Source organism: Saccopteryx bilineata, chromosome 4 (genome assembly GCF_036850765.1).
Source record: "Saccopteryx bilineata isolate mSacBil1 chromosome 4, mSacBil1_pri_phased_curated, whole genome shotgun sequence".
In the NCBI taxonomy this organism is placed as follows: domain Eukaryota; kingdom Metazoa; phylum Chordata; class Mammalia; order Chiroptera; family Emballonuridae; genus Saccopteryx; species Saccopteryx bilineata.
The window spans coordinates 68,771,867-68,790,849 of record NC_089493.1 but is presented as its reverse complement, the minus strand read 5'-3'; the positions used below and the strand labels follow the sequence as shown (position 1 = coordinate 68,790,849).

General features: G+C 44.1%; 1 protein-coding gene across 7 annotated transcripts in view; it reads left to right on the top strand.

The window, feature by feature from the left end:
- Positions 1-18,983, top strand: part of TMOD2 (tropomodulin 2) — a 60,009-nt gene that overhangs the window by 25,946 nt on the left and 15,080 nt on the right. For all 7 annotated transcript variants that reach the window (XM_066276328.1, XM_066276326.1, XM_066276331.1 and 4 more), the window contains exons 5-7: positions 3,600-3,686; positions 11,075-11,205; positions 13,211-13,318. In XM_066276328.1, coding sequence (XP_066132425.1) covers positions 3,600-3,686; positions 11,075-11,205; positions 13,211-13,318 — 326 coding nt within the window. The remainder of the gene's footprint in view (positions 1-3,599; positions 3,687-11,074; positions 11,206-13,210; positions 13,319-18,983) is intronic.

Sequence of the window (18,983 nt, the reverse complement as noted above, 5' to 3'; positions counted from 1 at the left end):
GCTGTGGATGGATCATGTTATGGTTACGGTTCCTCTAGAGCAGTGGTCCCCAACCCCTGGGCCGCAGACCGGTACCAGACCGTGGGCCATTTGGTACTGGTCCACAGAGAAAGAATAAAGAACTTACATTATTTCCATTTTATTTATATTTAAGTCTGAACGATGTTTTATTTTTTTTTAATGACCAGATTCCCTCTGTTACATCCGTCTAAGACTCACTCTTGATGCTTGTCTCAGTCACTTGATACATTTATCTGTCCCACCCTAAAGGCCGGTCAGTGAAAATATTTTCTGACATTAAATTGGTCCGTGGCCTAAAAAAGGTTGGGGACCACTGCTCTAGAAGGTTGCCTCCTGATCTGTACTGACATTGCCCAAAGGGAGAATGCAGGGCTGGGCTTTAATTCCCAGGAAGTACCTAAGAAGGAAGAAAGAGATAAATACCCATCGTTTGAAAGGTACTGAAAGGCAGAATCCACGGCTGAACTGAAAACATGAGGCTAGTGTGTTCCAAAAGGAAAATTTATTTTAAAAGCACCTGGGTGTTCAGCGGTAGAGCGTCGGCCTAGCGTGCGGAGGACCCGGGTTCGATTCCCGGCCAGGGCACACAGGAGAAGCGCCCATTTGCTTCTCCACCCCTCCGCCGCGCTTTCCTCTCTGTCTCTCTCTTCCCCTCCCGCAGCCAAGGCTCCATTGGAGCAAAGATGGCCTGGGCGCTGGGGATGGCTCTGTGGCCGTTGCCTCAGGCGCTAGAGTGGCTCTGGTCGCAACATGGCGACGCCCCGGAGGGGCAGAGCATCGCCCCATGGTGGGCGTGCCGGGTGGATCCCGGTCGGGCGCATGCGGGAGTCTGTCTGACTGTCTCTCCCTGTTTCCAGCTTCATAAAAATTAAAAAAAAATTAAAAAAAAAAAAAAAAAAAAAAGCACCTGGGTGCAAGCGGGCTGAGACCAGCGAAGGGTGTCAGCCCCGAGGGAGGGTTAGGGCAGGGTTTATATGGATTAGTCAAAGGGCCTTGGGCAAAGGCAGTTGATGTTGCTGCATCTGACTGAACAGTCCCTATCACATCCAGCTGCAAGGTCTGAGCCAGATTACTGAGTAAGAAGTCTTTCTTCCTCCTTCAGGCCTGCATTGTTCTTAAAATGGTGGCTGAGTAGCCATTTTATCTATCAGGTACTAGTTCCTGAAATTCATGCAGCAAAACCAGGGGGATAATCCCAAAAGAAAACTCTCTTGTTCATTGTACTTAGCCTCCCTCCCTCAGCAATGTTCCCTCAGCACTCAGAGCGAGCCCCAGTAGGGTGGGTGGAGCATCTTCTCCAGGATGGCTCTCTCTGGAAGATGTGGAGCAGCCAGCCCCCAGTGAATGGGCTGCCAGCCCATGTTTGTTTGTTTTTTTGTTTGTTGTTGTTTTTTTGTGTGTGTGTGTGTGTGTGTATATGACAGAGACAGAGAGAGGGACAGATAGGGACAGACAGGAAGGAGAAAGATGAGAAGCACAACAAGCATCAATTCCTTGTTGTGGCACCCTAGTTGTTCATTGTTTGCCTTCCAGTATGTGCCCTGACCAGGGGGCTACAGCAGACCGAGTGACCCCTTGCTCAAGCCAGCAACCTTGGGCTCAAGCTGGTGAGCCTTGCTCAAATCAGATGAGCTGGTGCTCAAGATGGCAACCTCGGGGTCTTGAACCCAGGTCCTCCGCGTCCCAGTTTGACACTCTGTCCACTGTGCCACCACCTGGTCAGGCTGCCAGCCCACGTTATTCCAGCAGACCAGGAGCAGGAAGACAGATGGTTCCTCAGGGGATCAGCAGTCGACCTCCAAGACAGCACCCTCACCATGGCCATATTTCATGGGGGTCACTGCCATTACATGTTTAGTGGTCAGCTCTGCTGCTCTAGAGATTTGATCCTGTTGGTGCACCTAGCAGCAGTCAGATTGGAGCCAGGCGGTGGGAACTGACTAGCCAGGCTCACAGGAAACAGATAACACAAAAATTAAAACTTGACAATGAGAGCCAAATTTTAATTAGGAGTTATTAGTGAGTATGGGGCCAAAGCAAGATAGGCTTTTTAGATGGTCTCAGTGGCCTGTGCTTATCAAATACAGCATCTTCTCCCCAGACAGTGCCAGGAACATAGTGACAACTTCTCATTTATGAGCAAGAATTTATAAAGCACTTAGAACAGTGCCTGATACATGGGAAGTCATTTAATCTTTCTAGTAAATAATAATTATCCCTACTTTACAAATGGGGAAACAGAGGCTCAGAGGCATTTAGTAACTTCTCCAGTCACACAGAAGTACATGACAGGGTTCAAACTCGAGCTGACTATTCTTGGTTGCCCCTCTGAACCCCTAGTCTTGCTAGCTCTGAACATTTGCTCTTTCTTGTGGTGTGCTGGCTGCCTCCCTCCTCTAATGTGCAGATTACAGTACAGCTGACAAGGACCTCAGAGGTGCACCTTTACCACCTGTTAACAGATTATCTGTTCTGGGATAATGTCTCACCTGTATTTTTGTTAGTGAGGGAAGCAGGGTGTGCTGCTGCAGCTTTGGCCTGCCTGGTGTTCATTCTGCCCCGGTACTGTTTCTCACATTCTATGCTGCCCCCTGGTGTAAATGTCGTGTAATACAGGAGGCTCAAAATCTCAGCATGCTGGTATCTCTTCCATTGCTGGTATCTCTTTTATTTCCCACCCTGGGATGCACAAAGAAAGGACAACTTATTTTGGTGAGGCTTACATTGAAAGAGACCCATGATCTTTCTGCTCTCTCTCTTTTTTTTTTTTCATTTTTAGAGAGGAGAGAGAGAGGGAGAGAGAGGAGAGACAGAGAGAGAGAGAAGGGGGGAGGAGCTGGAAGCATCAACTCCCATATGTGCCTTGACCAGGCAAGCCCAGGGTTTCGAACCGGTGACCTCAGCATTTCCAGGTCGATGCTTTATCCACTGCGCCACTACAGGTCTGCTCTTTGTCTCTGGAAAAATACATGCCATGATGTTAGATCTTACAATATCCTTAGACTCAGTCCTACCCTCACATTTTACAGATGAGAAAGCTGAAAAGTTTAATCTACTTAACTAGGAGGTCTCAGCAGATTTTCAAGAATTTGGATCCATATCTAGACTGTTGTCCTTCAAATCCTAAATGGTGTCACAGGTATAGATGTGGGGAAATCTATGAAGTTTGCTGGTGGTCTTGGAAGGAGGTTTTGTGTGTGTGTGTGTGTGTGTGTGTGTGTGTGTGAGCTTATTTAACACGATACATGTACCACATACTGTGCAAGGGAATGGGGGTCTGAAAACTTATATATATATATTTTATGTTTACTGTATTGATTTTAGAGAGAGAGGAAAGGGCAGGGGGTGGGGGAGAGGCAGGACCATTTATCTGTTCCTGTATGTGCCTTGACCAAGCATCAAACTGGCAGCCTCTGCACTTCGGAATGGTCCTCTAACCAAGTGAACTGTCCGGCCAGGGCTGGAGACTTATCTTTAGGATACAAAGAATTGTTTTTCAAGGAGCAAATTAACAATATGGATATCCTAACATGCCTCCCCAAACTTAATGTTTATTCACTGATTTTCTTTGCTTTCAGCTGTTCTTGGAGTACACAATTTGCTCAATAATCCAAAGTTTGATGAAGAAACACCGAACACTAAAGGTGGCAAAGGGCCTGTGAGAAGTAAGTTGATGGGGAATCTATGGTTCTGTGAGACCTGGGAGCCTCTCGGGGGAGGAGAGAGGCCTGGACAGCGCCTCTTAGTGAATCCAGACTTCTGTCTTGAAGGCTTTGAAGGTGGCTTTTGTCCGTTCTCCAAGAATCACTGGGGTAGGAGCAATCAAACTAGAATAGAATAGCTGATAATAGGAGCTCTGTCTGGCCATGTAACTAGTAACAATCAGTTATTTTGTCCAAAAAAACACTCTCTTGGTAGGTCCCTTCAGTCAAAAGATAAAGTTGTTGATAGAAAGGTTGCATGGTCAGCACAGAATGCAAACAGTGTGTCATGTTTCTAAGGAATTTTTGATCCACTGTAGTATCTTAGATAAGTTCCTTTCTCTATTTGAGTGTCTTTTTTTTAATCTCAATAATGGTTATATGTCATTAGAATTTGAATTCTCACTTCCCCCAGGCGGCGTGAAAGGCACACTGGACGGGTTCGCTGGCAGAGAGTGCCAGACCACTCTCTTCTAGTCAGCGTTTCCTGGAGAAGTGTCAGTCCATTAGACTTTCACTTACTCTCAGTCACCTTTCAAACACCTACTATGTGTCGGGGGTGTTCTAGACTTAGGTGCAAAGGTAAAAAATGGTCACCGACCAGAGGAACTTACTACCTACCTGTGATAGGGACAGACTAGTAATCAGGTGGTTTAGGTACAGTGTGATCTAGGTGCTGTGAAAATTCACCAAAGATCACAGCTTTTCTGAGATTAATTATATTTTAGTCTCATTGATGAAAACTTGAGAGATGCTTTCTAGTCTCAGCAGCAAATTTGTGAGTCATTATTTATTTTGCATAATTTACCCAGACAGTGGGCAATATTCCTTTTATTTTCTTTCTAGTTTCTTATACATACAGATGAAAGGTGTTCATCATTGCTAATTTCAGCGTCAGAGGGTGACATTCTGACATGTTTGCTATTAAAAGTCTGGGTGCAGGGCCCTGGCCAGTTAGCTCAGTGGTAGAGCATCGGCCCAGCGTGTGGAAGTCCTGGGTTCCATTCCCGGCCAGGGCACAAAGGAGAAGTACCCATCTGCTTCTCTACCCTTCCCCCTCTCCTTTCGCTCTATGTCTCTCTTCCTCTACCCCAGCCAAGGCTCCATGGGAGCAAAGGTGACCTGGGTGCTGAGGATGGCTCCATGGCCTCTGCCTCAGGCGCTAGAATGGCTCTGATTGCAATGGAGCAATGCCCCAGATGGGCAGAGCATCGCCCCCTACCAGACTTGCCAGGTGGATCCCAGTCGGGCACATGCAGGAGTCTGTCTCTCTGCCTCGCCGCTTCTCACTTCAGAAAAATACAAAAAAAAAAAAATGTCTGGGTGCATAACCTTCTTGACTTTTATACATACATACACATACATATCATTAACTTAAAAAAACCCACATCATTTTTTAGAGCAGTTTTAGGTTCACAATAAAATGGAAAGGGATTTACAGGGCTATTTTATACACCCCTGCCTTTCTACATAGATGACCTCCCCCATTATCAATATCCTGCAACAGAGTGGTACATGTGTTACCCACATTGACAGATACATCATTATCACCCAAAGTTCATAGTTTATATTAGAGCTCACTATTTTTTAATTGATTTTTCAGAGAGAGAGAGGAAGGGAGAGAGACAGAGAAAGAAACATCAATTTTCTTTTTCTGCTGATTTATGCATTCATTGATTGATTCTTGTGTGTGCCCTGACCGGGGATCAAACCTGCACCCTCAGCATGTCAGGATGGCACTCTAACTAACAGCTACCCAGCCTGGCCCTAGGGTCCATTCTTTTTTTTTTTTTTCCAGAAGCTGGAAACGGGGAGAGACAGTCAGACAGACTCCCGCATGCACCCGACCGGGATCCACCCGGCACGCCCACCAGGGGCGATGCTCTGCCCCTCCAGGGCGTCGCTCTGCCGTGACCAGAGCCACTCTAGCGCCTGGGGCAGAGGCCAAGGAGCCATCCCCAGCGCCCGGGCCATCTTTGCTCCAATGGAGCCTTGGCTGCGGGAGGGGAAGAGAGAGACAGAGAGGAAGGAGGGGGTGGGGGTAGAGAAGCAAATGGGCGCTTCTCCTATGTGCCCTGGCCGGGAATCGAACCTGGGTCCCCCGCACACCAGGCCGACGCTCTACCGCTGAGCCAACTGGCCAGGGCCCCTAGGGTCCATTCTTGATGGTGTACATGCTGTGGGTTTGGACAGATGTATCATAACATATATCCTTTATAATAGTATCATACAGAGAAGTTGTAGTGCCCTAGAATTCCTCTGTGCTCTGCCTATTCATCTCTGCTCCCTGATAACCCCTGGCAGCCACTGATCTTGTTCTGTTTCCATAGTGTTGCCTTTCCTAGAGTGTCGTATAGTTAGAATCATACAATATATAGCATATTCAGACTTACTAATATGTATTTAAGGTTCTTCCGTGTCTTTTCGTGGCTTGATAGCTCATTACTTTTTAGTGCTGAATAGTATTCCATCATCTGACTGTACCACAGTTTGTTTATTCATTCACCCCGGAGTGCATCTTTGGCAATTATGAACAAGTCTGTTATAAACACTCATGTGCAGGTTTTTGTGTAGCTATAACTTTTCATCTCCTTTGAGTAAGTATCAAGGAGCATGATTGCTGGATCTTATGGTAAGAATATGTTTACTTTTGTAAGAAACCAAGAAACTGTCTTCCAAAGTGGCTGTCCCATTTTGCATTCCCTGAAAGTTGCTGCTGTTCCACGTCCTCACCAGCATTTGGTTTTGTCATTGTTCCAGCTTTTGGCCATTCTAATAGGTATGTAGTAAGTAGTGTCTCATTTTAATTTGCATTTCCCTGATGACATCTGATGTACAGCATCTTTTAGTTTGCTTATTTGCCATTTGTATATCTTCTTTGATGAGGTGTCTGCTGAGGTCTTTGGCCTATTTTTTAATCAGGTTGTTTTCTTACTGAGTTTTAGGAGTTCTTTGTGTATTTTGGACAACAGTCCTTTAATCTGTTGTGACCTTTGCAAATATTTTCTCCCAGTGTGTAATTCATCTTCTCATTCTCTTGACAGTATCTTCCACAGAGTAGGAACTTTTCATTTTAATGAAGTCCAGCCTATCAGTTCTTTCTTTCATGGATCATGCCTTTGGTGTTATACTTAAAAATTCATCAATAAGCCCTGGTCGGTTGACTCAGTGGTAGAGCGTCGGCCTGGCGTGTGGGAGTCCCGGGTTCGATTCCTGGCCAGGGCACACAGGAGGCGCCCACCTGCTTCTCCGCCCCTCCCCCTCTCCTTCCTCTCTGTCTCTCTCTTCCCCTCCAGCAGCCAGGGCTCCACTGGAGCAGAGTTTGCCCTGGCGCTGAGGATGGCTCTGTGACCTCTGCCTCAGGCGCTAGAATGGCTTTGATTGCGGCAGAGCAACGCTCCAGATGGGCAGAGCATCGCCCCCTGGTGGGCATGCCAGGTGGACCCCGGTGGGGCGCATGCGGGAGTCTGTCTGGCTGCCTCCCCGTTTCCAACTTCAGAAAGATACAAAAAAAAAAAAATTCATCAACAAATCCAAGGTCGTCTTGGTTTTTGCTTATGTTATCTTCTAAGAGTTTTATAGTTTCACATTTATTTAGTCAGTGATCCATTTTGAGTTCATTTTTGTAAAAGTGTAAGGTCTGCATTTAGATTCTTTTTTTTCTGCATGTGGAAGTCCAGTTCTATCTTTTTTCTATTGTATTGCCTTTACTTCTCTGTCAAAGATCAGTTGATTATATATATGTGGGTCTATTTCAGGGCTGTATTCTGTTCCACTGATCTATTTGTATTTTCTGTTTTTTCTTTTTCTTTTTTTTTCTTTTTTGAGAGAGAGAAAGCGAGAGAGAAAGACAGGAACACTGAGCTGCTCCTGTATGTGCCCTGACCGGGGAATCAAACTGGCCACCTTTGTACTCTGTAATGACACTCCAACCAACCGAGCTATCCAGCCGGGTTTATCTGTATATTGTTTCACCAATGCCACACTGTCTGGATTGTAGTAGCTTTATAATAAGTCTTAAAGTTGGGTAGTGTCAGTCCTCCAACTTTGTTCTTCTCTTACAGTATTGTATTGGCAATTCTGGGTATTTTGTTTCTCTATATAGAAGTAGTTTGTGGATATCTACAAAATAATTTGCTGGGATTTTGATTTGGATTACATTGAATCTAGAGGTCAAATTGGTCAAGAATTGACATCTTGACAATATTGTGTCTTTCTGCCTAACTGGTGGTGGCACAGTGGATGGAGCATCGACCTGGGACACTGAAGTCTCAGGTTCGAAACACTGAGGTCACCGGCTTGAATGCAGGGTCACCAGCTTGAATATGGGATCATGTCAGTGTGGTTACTGGCTTGAGCCTAAAGGTCACTCGCTTGAGCAAGGGGTCACTGGCTCAACTGGAGCTCCCTGGTCTAGGCATATATGAGAAAGCAATCAATGAACAATTAAGGTACTGCAACTATGAGTCGATGCTTCTCATCTCCCTCCCTCTCTTTCTCTCTCTCTCTTTCTTTTTCTCGCTAAAAATAATATATATATTTTATACATGTATTTATAACTATGTATATGAAATATATAAAAAATATAAATATACATATATAAATATAGATAGATAGGTAGATAATGTCTTCCTATCTATGAACATGGACTATCTCTCTATTCTTCTTTAATTTTTTAAAAAGTTTTATAGTTTTGCCCTGACCTGATAGCTCAGTTGGTTAGAGCATTGTCCCAGAGCACAGAGGTTGCTGGTTCAATCCCTGGGTCAGGGCACATACAGGAACAGATCTGTCTCTGTCTCTCTCTCTTTCTCTCTTTCTTCCTTCCTCACTCACTGAAATCAGTAAGTAAACATTTTTTTTAAAGTTTTATAGTTTTCCTCATACTCATCTTGTACATATTTTGTCAGGTTTTTACTTAAGTATTTTATTTTTCATTAACATTTTTTTAGTTATGCTTCTCTCACATGTTGGTTTGCCTGATTCTTTTAGTGAATATATAACATCTTATTATGTGATGATGCTATAACTTATTTAACCACTTTTACATTGATGTACATTTTATCATGTTTTATTGTCACTAGTAATTCATCAGTGAACATTCCTGAATGTATATCTTTATGTATGAATGCTGTTTTTTCTGTAAATTAGACTTCCAGTCTAATAGAATTGCTGAGTCATCGAGTAGAATTGCTGAGTCATCGAATTTTCACATTTTTTTTTTTGAGTTACCACATTTTAAATGTTGATAGGTAATGACAAATTACTCTTCCAAAAAAGCATGCTCTAGTTTACATTTTCAGCAACAATATATGAGGATGCCTTTTCTTCCACATGATTGCCAACTCTGAATGTTATGTTCTTTCATTTTTTTCTATTTTTTGCTAATCAAATGGTATCTCATTTTTTAAAATTTCAGTTTAATTATTTTTTACATTGGTTGGGTGACAGAAATTCTTCTGGTAATATTACTTGTTCTCTTTTTTTTACTGCCCTTTTTTTTTTTTTTTTACAGAGACAGAGAGAGAGTCAGAGAGAGGGATAGACAGAGACAGACAGACAGGAACGGAGAGATGAGAAGCATCAATCATTAGTTTTTCGTTGCGCATTTCGTTGCGCATTGCATCAAGGGCAGTTGTTCCTTGATTACTTTCTCATATGTGCCTGGACCGCTTCAGCAGACTGAGTAACCCCTTTCTCGAGCCAGCGACCTTGGGTTGAAGCCGGTGAGCTTTTGCTCAAACCAGATGAGCCCACGCTCAAGCTGGCGACCTCGGGGTCTCGAACCTGGGTCGTCTGCATCCCAGTCAGACACTCTATCCACTGCACCACTGCCTGGTCAGTCTGTTCTTTTTTTTTTTTTTTTTTTTAATTCAGTGAGATGAGGGGAGGCAGAGACAGACTCCTGCATGCTTCCCGACCGGGATCCACCTGGCAAGCCCACCAGGGGGCGATGCTCTGCCCATCTGGAGCCATTCCTTCTTTGCTCCAATTGAGCTTCTCTTTGTACGTGAAGCAGAGGCCATGGTGCCATCCTTAGTACCCACGGCCAACTCGCTCCAGTTGAGCCATAGCTGCAGGAGTGAGGGAGAGAGAGAGAGAGAGAGAGAGAGAGAGAGAGAGAGAGAGAGAGAAAGAAAGAAAAGCGAAGGAAGGAAGGAAGGAAGGAAGGAAAGAAGGAAAGAAGAAAAGAAAAGAAAGGAAGAAGGAAAGAAAAGAAAGGAAGAAGAGGGAAGAGGGAGAGGGGTGGAGAAGCAGAAGGGTGCTTCTCCTGTGTGCCCTGACTGGTAGTCAAACCTAGGACATCCATACGCCAGGTCGACGCTCTACCACTGAGCCAGCTGGCCAGGGCCTACTTGTTTATTTATTTATTTATTTATTTTTTGTTTTTGTTTTTTTTTTTCTGAAGCTGGAAACGGGGAGAGACAGTCAGACAGACTCCCGCATGTGCCCAACCGGGATCCACCCGGCATGCCCACCAGGGGCGACGCTCTGCCCCTCCGGGGCGCCGCTCTGCCGCTACCAGAGCCACTCTAGCGCCTGGGGCAGAGGCCAAGGAGCCATCCCCAGCGCCCGGGCCATCTTTGCTCCAATGGAGCCTCGGCTGCGAGAGGGGAAGAGAGAGACAGAGAGGAAGGAGTGGGCGGGGGGGGGGGGATGGAGAAGCAAATGGGCGCTTCTCCTATGTGCCCTGGCCGGGAATCAAACCCGGGTCCCCCGCACGCCAGGCCGACGCTCTACCGCTGAGCCAACCGGCCAGGGCCTACTTGTTTATTTTTAATTGGGTTGTTTTATTGATTTGTATGAGCTCTGCATATATTGGAATGTTAATTCCTTGTATGTTATATATATGTATATATATATATCTTGCAAACATTTTCTGTTAAATGTTTTTGAAAATTCTTTCATTAAAAGATTTCCATTCCTTTGTCTTCCCATGCCTTCCTCAGAACTAAACAACACACAGTGCAAATCAGAGGAGGGTAGGGTATGGCCAAAAAGCCAGAAAGATATTAAGGTTTAGGAAATGAAGAGATTCTTCCTTTTTTTTTTTTTTTTTTTCTTTTTTTTTAGGTTTGAATTTGCTCTAAGATCTCCTGAAATTTGGGCTTCATGCAGTCAGCCACTGAGACTTCTTCTCATTGTGGTTGAAAAACATCAACCTTTGAAACTGTAACTCAGAGCCATACTGTTCCAATGCTTGCTCAGTTAAGAATACACTTACTGTTGTTGATAATAGAATACTATTAGAATCAGAACATAAGAAAGAAAGGTGATTTGGGGGGAAATCTTTGCTGATTTTGACAGGAGAGGCCTTACTTTTTTTTTTTTAATTAATTCTTCTGTCTCAGATGTGGTCAAAGGTGAAAAGGTCAAGCCTATCTTTGAGGAACCACCCAACCCCACGAATGTGGAAGTAAGTCTGCAGCAGATGAAAGCCAATGATCCTGGCCTCCAAGAAGTCAATCTCAACAACATTAAGGTATTTATTATGATTGTTGCCAGTCACTTGATTTATCATGAGTTTAGAAACTTAATGAAGATGACTGATTACCTCTCTGAAATCTTTTGAGTCACTGATTTTGAGGCAAGATATCCTATTCAAAAGACGTCAGTTTAAATAAAAAAGTAATTTCACCTGACCAGGTAGTGACGCAGTGGGTAGACTGTTGACCTGGGACACTGAGGACCCAGATTCAAAACCCCAAGGTTGCCGGCTTGAGCATAGGCTCATCCGGCTTGAGTATGGGGTCACTAGCTTGAGTGTGCGATCATAGATATGACCAGTGGTTGCTGTTTGAGCCCAAAGGTCACTGGCTTGAAGCCCAAGGTCGCTTGCTTAAAAAAAAGAGTGATTTCTAGAATTCTTTGAAAACAATAACAGTAGGTATATTAAACACAGAGTACTGGTTATCTATTGCTAAATAGCAAATTATTTAAAAATTTATAGGATTAAGAGATGAACAATTATTATTTTACCTAGTTTCTATTTATTTATTTATTTATTTATTTATTTATTTATTTATTTTTTTAGAGAGAGAGGGAGAGATAGGGACAGAGATAGGAAGGGAGAGAGACGAGAAGCATCAACTCATAGTCACAGCACCTTATTTGTTCATTGATTGCTTCTCATATCCCCTGACCGGACCAGGGGGCCTCCAGCTGAGCCAATGACCCTTGCTCAAGCCAGCGACATTGAGCTCAAGCCAGCAACATTGGGCTTCAAACCAGCGACCTTTGGGCTCAAGCCAGCGACCATGGGATCATGTCTATGATCCCACGCTCAAGCCAGCAACCCCATTCAAGCCAGGGCCTTTGGGGTTTCGAACCTGGGTCCTCAGAGTGCCAGGCCAATATTCTTATCTACTGCACCACTACATGGTCAGGTGGAAGCCTCAATTTCTTATTACAAGGTCCTTTTCATAAGGCTGCCTTCGTGTCCTCATATCATGACAGCTGGCATCCCACAAAGTGAGGGATCCAAGAAAAGAAGAACAGGCAGGAAGCCACACTGCGTTTTATGACTTATTCTCTGACGTCGCACATTATCATTTCCACTTTGTTTTATTTGGCAATAGGTCATATCTCTTGCAAATTGAGAAGTGTGTGCATGTAGTGTGTGTGTGTGTGTGTGTGTGTGTGAGAGAGAGAGAGAGAGAGAGAGAAAGAGAGAGAGAGAGAGAGCATTGCCTGATATCTGTTTTGTTCATTCTTGTTGGGCCAATTTCTAGTATTTAGTACTAACTGACTTTTTAGCAAACAGTATACCAGACTGTTTGCTAAATACTTGAAATTTATGATCTCATTTAATCCTTAGTGGCACTTAAAGTCTATAGTACTTGTAGGACTCACGTCAACCGCTAGCCGCACCCCATATTGTCTCTCTCCCCAGTGGTCAGTACTGTGCTAAGTACTGTGGAATAGGGAGTAGATTCATTTTGTCTATTCTGAGGAACTTATTATTAGGAGAAAACCACTAAACAAATCATTAAAACACAATGTGGTAAGCCCCCATTTTTACAGAAATGCAAGTAAGGAAAACGCTGATACTGCCTATGAAAGCCAATAAACAGAGGAAATAATATATAGCTGGGTCTTACAAGAAGAGTAGAATTAATCACAGATAGGATAAAGGAATTTCAAAGGAAAGGGAAAAAGCAAATCCAAGGGTATGGAGGTAAGACCATAATATATTAAAAGAATAGCAAGTCGATGAGTCCAATTAGAACATAGAGAATGAAAGAGAAAAGGGGAACGTGGTATGTGCATCATTTCTTGGTTGGGGTGCATTCCTTTATCAGACACTAACTGTTGCTGTTGGCTAGGGATGGCTTGGTTGCTGGAGGATGGGTGATAACTGTTTTAGAGGGAATAGCATACAACTAGTCACCTAGATATATAAAGTATTTAAAAGCTATGGATCCTTAGCTTGGGGTAAGGGTGCTACTGATTGTCTTGTCAACTTGTCTGTATCTTCCCCATCTTAGAACATTCCAATTCCAACCCTGAAGGAATTTGCAAAGGCTCTGGAGACCAACACCCATGTCAAGAAGTTCAGTCTGGCTGCAACCCGCAGCAATGACCCTGTGGCAATTGTGAGTAGAATTCTTAGAATTCTAACAGGAAACAATTAAGTTCATAATTAAATTGTTTGATTAATAATTTTTAGATCTGGTAAATTTATTTTCTACACAGGTAATAAAATTAGTTATAAAGAGGCGATGAAACAGAATCCAGTCGCCAAGCACTTTGAATTAGGTAGAATTTGTGTTAGCAATACACTTTTAGTAGAAAGAAACAGGATAAGGTTAGGCATTTAGCCAAATAAATTTTGGATTTTTGTTTTGGGTTTAGTACAAATTTTCTGAAACTTTTGCATCTACATTAACATTCTGTCACAATCAGTGGATATTATAAAACCCCAAATCCTACAGGAACTTGGCACATATAAATATATTAAAGTATATTTCATTTTAATCTTGAAAATGGATTGTGTTTCAAAAATATTTTAACATCTAAATCTTGAAATGTTTTTTGTTTGACATTATTAACTAGAATATGGAAACAAATTAAAAATCAAAGGTCTGTTCCTTCTATGCTTTATTTTCCTGTTCCTATCTATGAATTAGATAATTCAGCTAGATAAGGAAGCCCCTTAACCCAATTAAATACTACTACCATCACCATCATCAGCGTTATTCCTCCTATTAGTAGCTAACATTTCTTGAGCAATTAGTAAATTCCAGCACTGATCTCTCTGCTTTTCACACATCATCTCACCTAATCCTCACTGTATTACTATGAGGTATGTATTATTATTAGTTCCTACTTTAACAAATGGGCAATCTGAGGCTCAGAGAGGTCAATTAACTTTTCCAAGGTGGCACAGCCAGTAGGCAATAGAGTCAGGATTCACCACCAGGTCTTTCTGGTTCCATAGCCAGCATGCTTAACCAACAAGCTATGCTGTGTTTACACTCAATGCCTCACTATCAGACTTTTGCTAAAATGTATTAGTATTCAAGGATCTGAGAATCATCACTCTGTGGTTCTACAGCATCTAATGCTCAGCCCTTGAATCTAGCTAGAAAAACAAAAGTTTGTATTACTTGGTGTGATTTAAAGTAGCATAGTCTTTTGGAAGATATAAAATACCATTAAAAACAGACAATAAGGGCCTGACCTGTGGTGGCGCAGTGGATAGAGCGTCGACCTGGAAATGCTGAGGTCGCCGGTTCAAAACCCTGGGCTTGCCTGGTCAAGGCACATATGGGAGTTGATGCTTCCAGCTCCTCCCCCCTGTCTCTCTCTCTCTCTCTCTCTCTCCTCTCTAAAATGAATAAATAAAATAAAAATTAAAAAACAGACAATAAGGCCCTGGCCAGTTGGCTCAGTGGTAGAGCGTCGGCCTGGCATGCAGGAGTCCCGGGTTCGATTACCGGCCAGGGCACATAGGAGAAGCGCCCATCTGCTTTACCCCTCCCCCTCTCCTTCCTCTCTGTCTCTCTCTTCCCCTCCCGCAGCCAAGGCTCCATTGGAGCAGAGTTGGCCCGGGCACTGAGGATGGCTCCATGGCCTCTGCCTCAGGCGCTAGAATGGCTCTGGTCGCAACAGAGCAACGCCCCAGATGGGCAGAGCATCGCCTCCTGGTGGGCATTCCGGGTGGATCCTGATCGGGCGCATGTGGGAGTCTGTCTGACTGCCTCCCTGTTTCCAACTACAGAAAATACAAAAAAACAAAACAAAAAACAGACAATAGGAGCCTAACCAGGCAGTGGCATAGTAGATAGAGCGTCCACCTAGAATGCTGAGGACCCAGGTTCAAAACCCTGAGGTTGCCAGCTTGAGCACAGAGTCTCCTGCTTGAGTGTGGGGTCATAGACATGACCCTACAGTTGCTTGCTTAAGCCCAAGGTCACTGGCTTGAGTAAGGGGTCACTGGTTTGGCTGGAGTACTCCCCTAGTCCCTGGTCAAAGCACATAGGAGAAAGTAATCAATGAACAGCTACGGTGCTGCAATGAAGAATTGATGCTTCTTATCTCTCTCCCTTCTTCTCTGTTTGTCTCTGTATGTCCCCCACCCTCTATCTCACTAAAAAAAAATAATCCCAGACAATATAAAAGTTATGTTGCCCTGGCCAGTTGGTTCAGTGGTAGAGCATCGACCTGGCATGCAGAAGTCCTGGGTTAGATTCCTGGCCAGGGCACACAGGAGAAGCGCCCATCTGCTTCTCCACCCCTCCCCCTCTCCTTCCTCTCTGTCTCTCTCTTCCTCTCCCGCAGCCGAGGCTCCATTGGAGCAAAGATGGCCCGGGCGCTGGGGATGGCTCCTTGGCCTCTGCCCCAGGCACTAGAGTGGCTCTCATCGCAACAGAGCAACGCCCTGGAGGGGCAGAGCATCGCCCCCTGGTGGGCAGAGCGTCACCCCCTGGTGGGCGTGCCGGGTGGATCCCGTTCGGGCGCATGTGGGAGTCTGACTGTCTCTCCCCATTTCCAGCTTCAGAAAAATACAAAAAAAAAAAAAAAAAAAAGTTATGTTGCTGGTACAGGGTAGATGTTTGAAAGCACTTGTTAGGGATACAAAGCTGAGACTCAGGGACACAGATAAGTGTGCAGTGGTTAGCAGAGGGAGGAGATGTAAGGGAGAGGGGGTTGGGAGAAGGATGTAAAGAGGGACAAATATCAGGTGATGGAAAATGACTTGACTTTAGGTGATGGATATACAATATAACTGACTATTCAAATGATTGAGTGATCTTTGCCTGAAATCTATGTACATTTATTGATCAATGTTACCCTGTTAAAATTAATTTTCTAAATAAAAAAAAAAGAAAAACTCTTGTTAAATGAATGAGTATACCCTCCAACCTTTCAGCAATAGAGACTATTTCCATGATCACATAAGTACTCATGTAAAAGAGGGACTAAGCTACAGAATTGATTATCTGTGTATGATTTTGTATAATATTTGCCTTTTAGTAGAATTGTTTTCAATTAAGCAAAAATATGCACAATGCATTTTGTATGTAAGTGACTAAAAGGATGACTAAAGAAATGATTTGGCCCTGGCCAGTTGGCTCAGTGGTAGAGCGTCGGCCTGGCGTGCGGGAGTCCTGGGTTCAATTCCCGGCCAGGGCACACAGCAGAAGTGCCCATCTGCTTCTCCACCCCTCCCCCTCTCCTTCCTCTCTGTCTCTCTCTTCCCCTCCTGCAGCCAGGGCTCCATTGGAGCAGAGTTTGCCCGGGCACTGAGGATGGCTCTGTGGCTTCTGCCTCAGGTGCTAGAATGGCTCTGATTGCGGCAGAGCGATGCCCCAGATGGGCAGAGCATCACCCCCTGGTGGGCATGCCAGGTGGATCCTGGTCAGGCGCATGCGGGAGTCTGTCTGACTGCCTTCCCATTTCCAACTTCAGAAAAATACAACAACAACAACAACAAAAATAAATAAATGATTTGTCACTCTCATATATTATTTAGAGTAAGATGGCAGGGATGGGAATAGTTTATAATCTATTGTCAACACTACTAGAAAATAATTTAACCTACTCTAGGTCAAATAGATAACTTTCTAAGTGAACTAAATAAATTCCAAATATAATAATCTCTTGGATACTCTTTTCAATACAACAACTATGTGTTGAATCAATGTTGCATACTGTGTTGCATACTGTGCAGCAAGCCTACCATCCATTTGTGAGGAAGAATTGCTGTCCCTCATGGTGTGAAGAGAAAAGCCTCTTTTGGCTGTATGCCAGGATGGCCCAGCTCTCACCTGGATGCCCCCAGATGATTCCCCTTTCAGCTATGCCACAGTCAGGAAAAGACTTTTCTGTAAGTTGAAATTTGATTCATTATCCCACAGGCAACAGAGAGCTTCAGACTGTGTTTATGGTTGAATACCTCACTGTTGAGAAGTAAAAATCAGCATTAAAGCAAAGAGCTTCAAGCCACTTTTCTATGTAAACATTCATTGTGAATGTACACAAATTATATGTATGTGAGATTGCTTTAGCCCCATTTTACAGATGAGGCAACTGAGGCTCAGGCAGTTGAGTAACTTAACTAAGATAACATGGCATGTGCTCAAGGCACAACGTGAATTTAAGTGCTCTATAATCAAGTTTTGTTCACCATGTGCCAAGTACTTATATATAACCACATATATGGAAGTGAATATTAATAGCCTGACCAGGTGATGGTGCAGTGGATAGAGCGTTGGACTGAGACACAGAGGACCCAGGTTCGAAACCCCAAGGTCGCCGGCTTGAGCGTGGGCTCATCTGGCTTGAGTGTGGACTCACCAGCTTGAACATAGGGTTGCAGGCTTGTGTGTAGGATCACAGACATGACCCCATGGTTGCTGGCTTGAGTTGCAAGGTCACTGGCTTGAGCAAGGAGTCACTTGCTCTGTTGTAGCCCCCTGCTCAAGGCACATATGAGAAAGCAATCAATGAACAATGAAGGTGCCACAATAAAGACTTGATGATTCTCGTCTCTCTCCCTTCCTATCTGTCTGTCCCCATCTCTGTCTCTCTCTCACTCTGTCGCTGTCACACACACAGAAAAAAACTTGCCATCACTGTAAAGGCCCAAATGCATGTAAAAAAAATGCTTTATTATTAACAACAATGCCCCAGAAAAATCAAGAGTTTAGTATAGCATTGTCCAATGGAAATAAAATGACTGCCATAAGTGTAAGCTACATGTATAATTTAAAATTTTCTAGTAGCCACATTAAAAAACAATAAAAAGAAAAAAGAAAAAGCCCTGGCCAGATAGCTCAGTTGGTTGGAGCATCGGCCCAAAGCACAGAGGTTGCTGGTTTGATCCCTGGTCAGGGCACACACAGGAACAGATCTATGTTCCTGTCTCTCTCTCTCTCTCTCCCCTCCTTTCTCTCTCACTAAAATCAATAAATAAAAATATATATTAAAAAAACAATAAAAAAATAGATAAACATTTCTTTTTTCTTTCTTTTTTTTTTACAGAGACAGAGAGAGAGTCAGAGAGGGATAGACAGGGACAGACAGACAGGAATGGAAAGAGATGAGAAGCATCAATCATTAGTTTTCCGATGCGATACCTTAGTTGTTCATTGATTGCTTTCTCATATGTGCCTTGACCGTGGGCCTTCAGCAGACCGAGTAACCCCTTGCTCGAGCCCGCGACCTTGGGTCCAAGCTGGTGAGCTTTGCTCAAACCAGATGAGCCCGCGCTCAAGCTGACGACCTTGGGGTCTCAAACCTGGGTCCTCTGCATCCCAGTCCGATGCTCTATCCACTGCGCCACCGCCTGGTCAGGCCAACATTTTTTTCTTAAGTAAGAAGCAAGGAGGCAGAGAGACAGACTGTCACATGTGCCCTACCAGAATCCACCTGGCAAGCCCCCTACCGAGCATGCTGTGCCCATGTGGGGCCTACGCTCTGTTGCTGGGCAACTGAGCTATTTTAGCACCTGAGACAAGGCCTTGGAGCCATCCTCAGCACCCAGGGCCAATTTGCTCCAATGGAACTATGGCTGCAGGAAGGAAGAGAGAGATAAAGAGAGAAAGGAGAGGGGGAAGGGTCGAGAAGCAGATGGTCGCATCATCTGTGTTCCCTGACTGGAGTCAAACCTGGGACTTCCACACACTGGGCCGACGTTCTACCGCTGAGTCAAACGCCAGGGCCAGAAATAGGTGAACTTAATTTTAATATTGCTAACGTACTTTCTGTAAACCAACATATTCAAAATATCATCATTGAAAATATAACGATGTA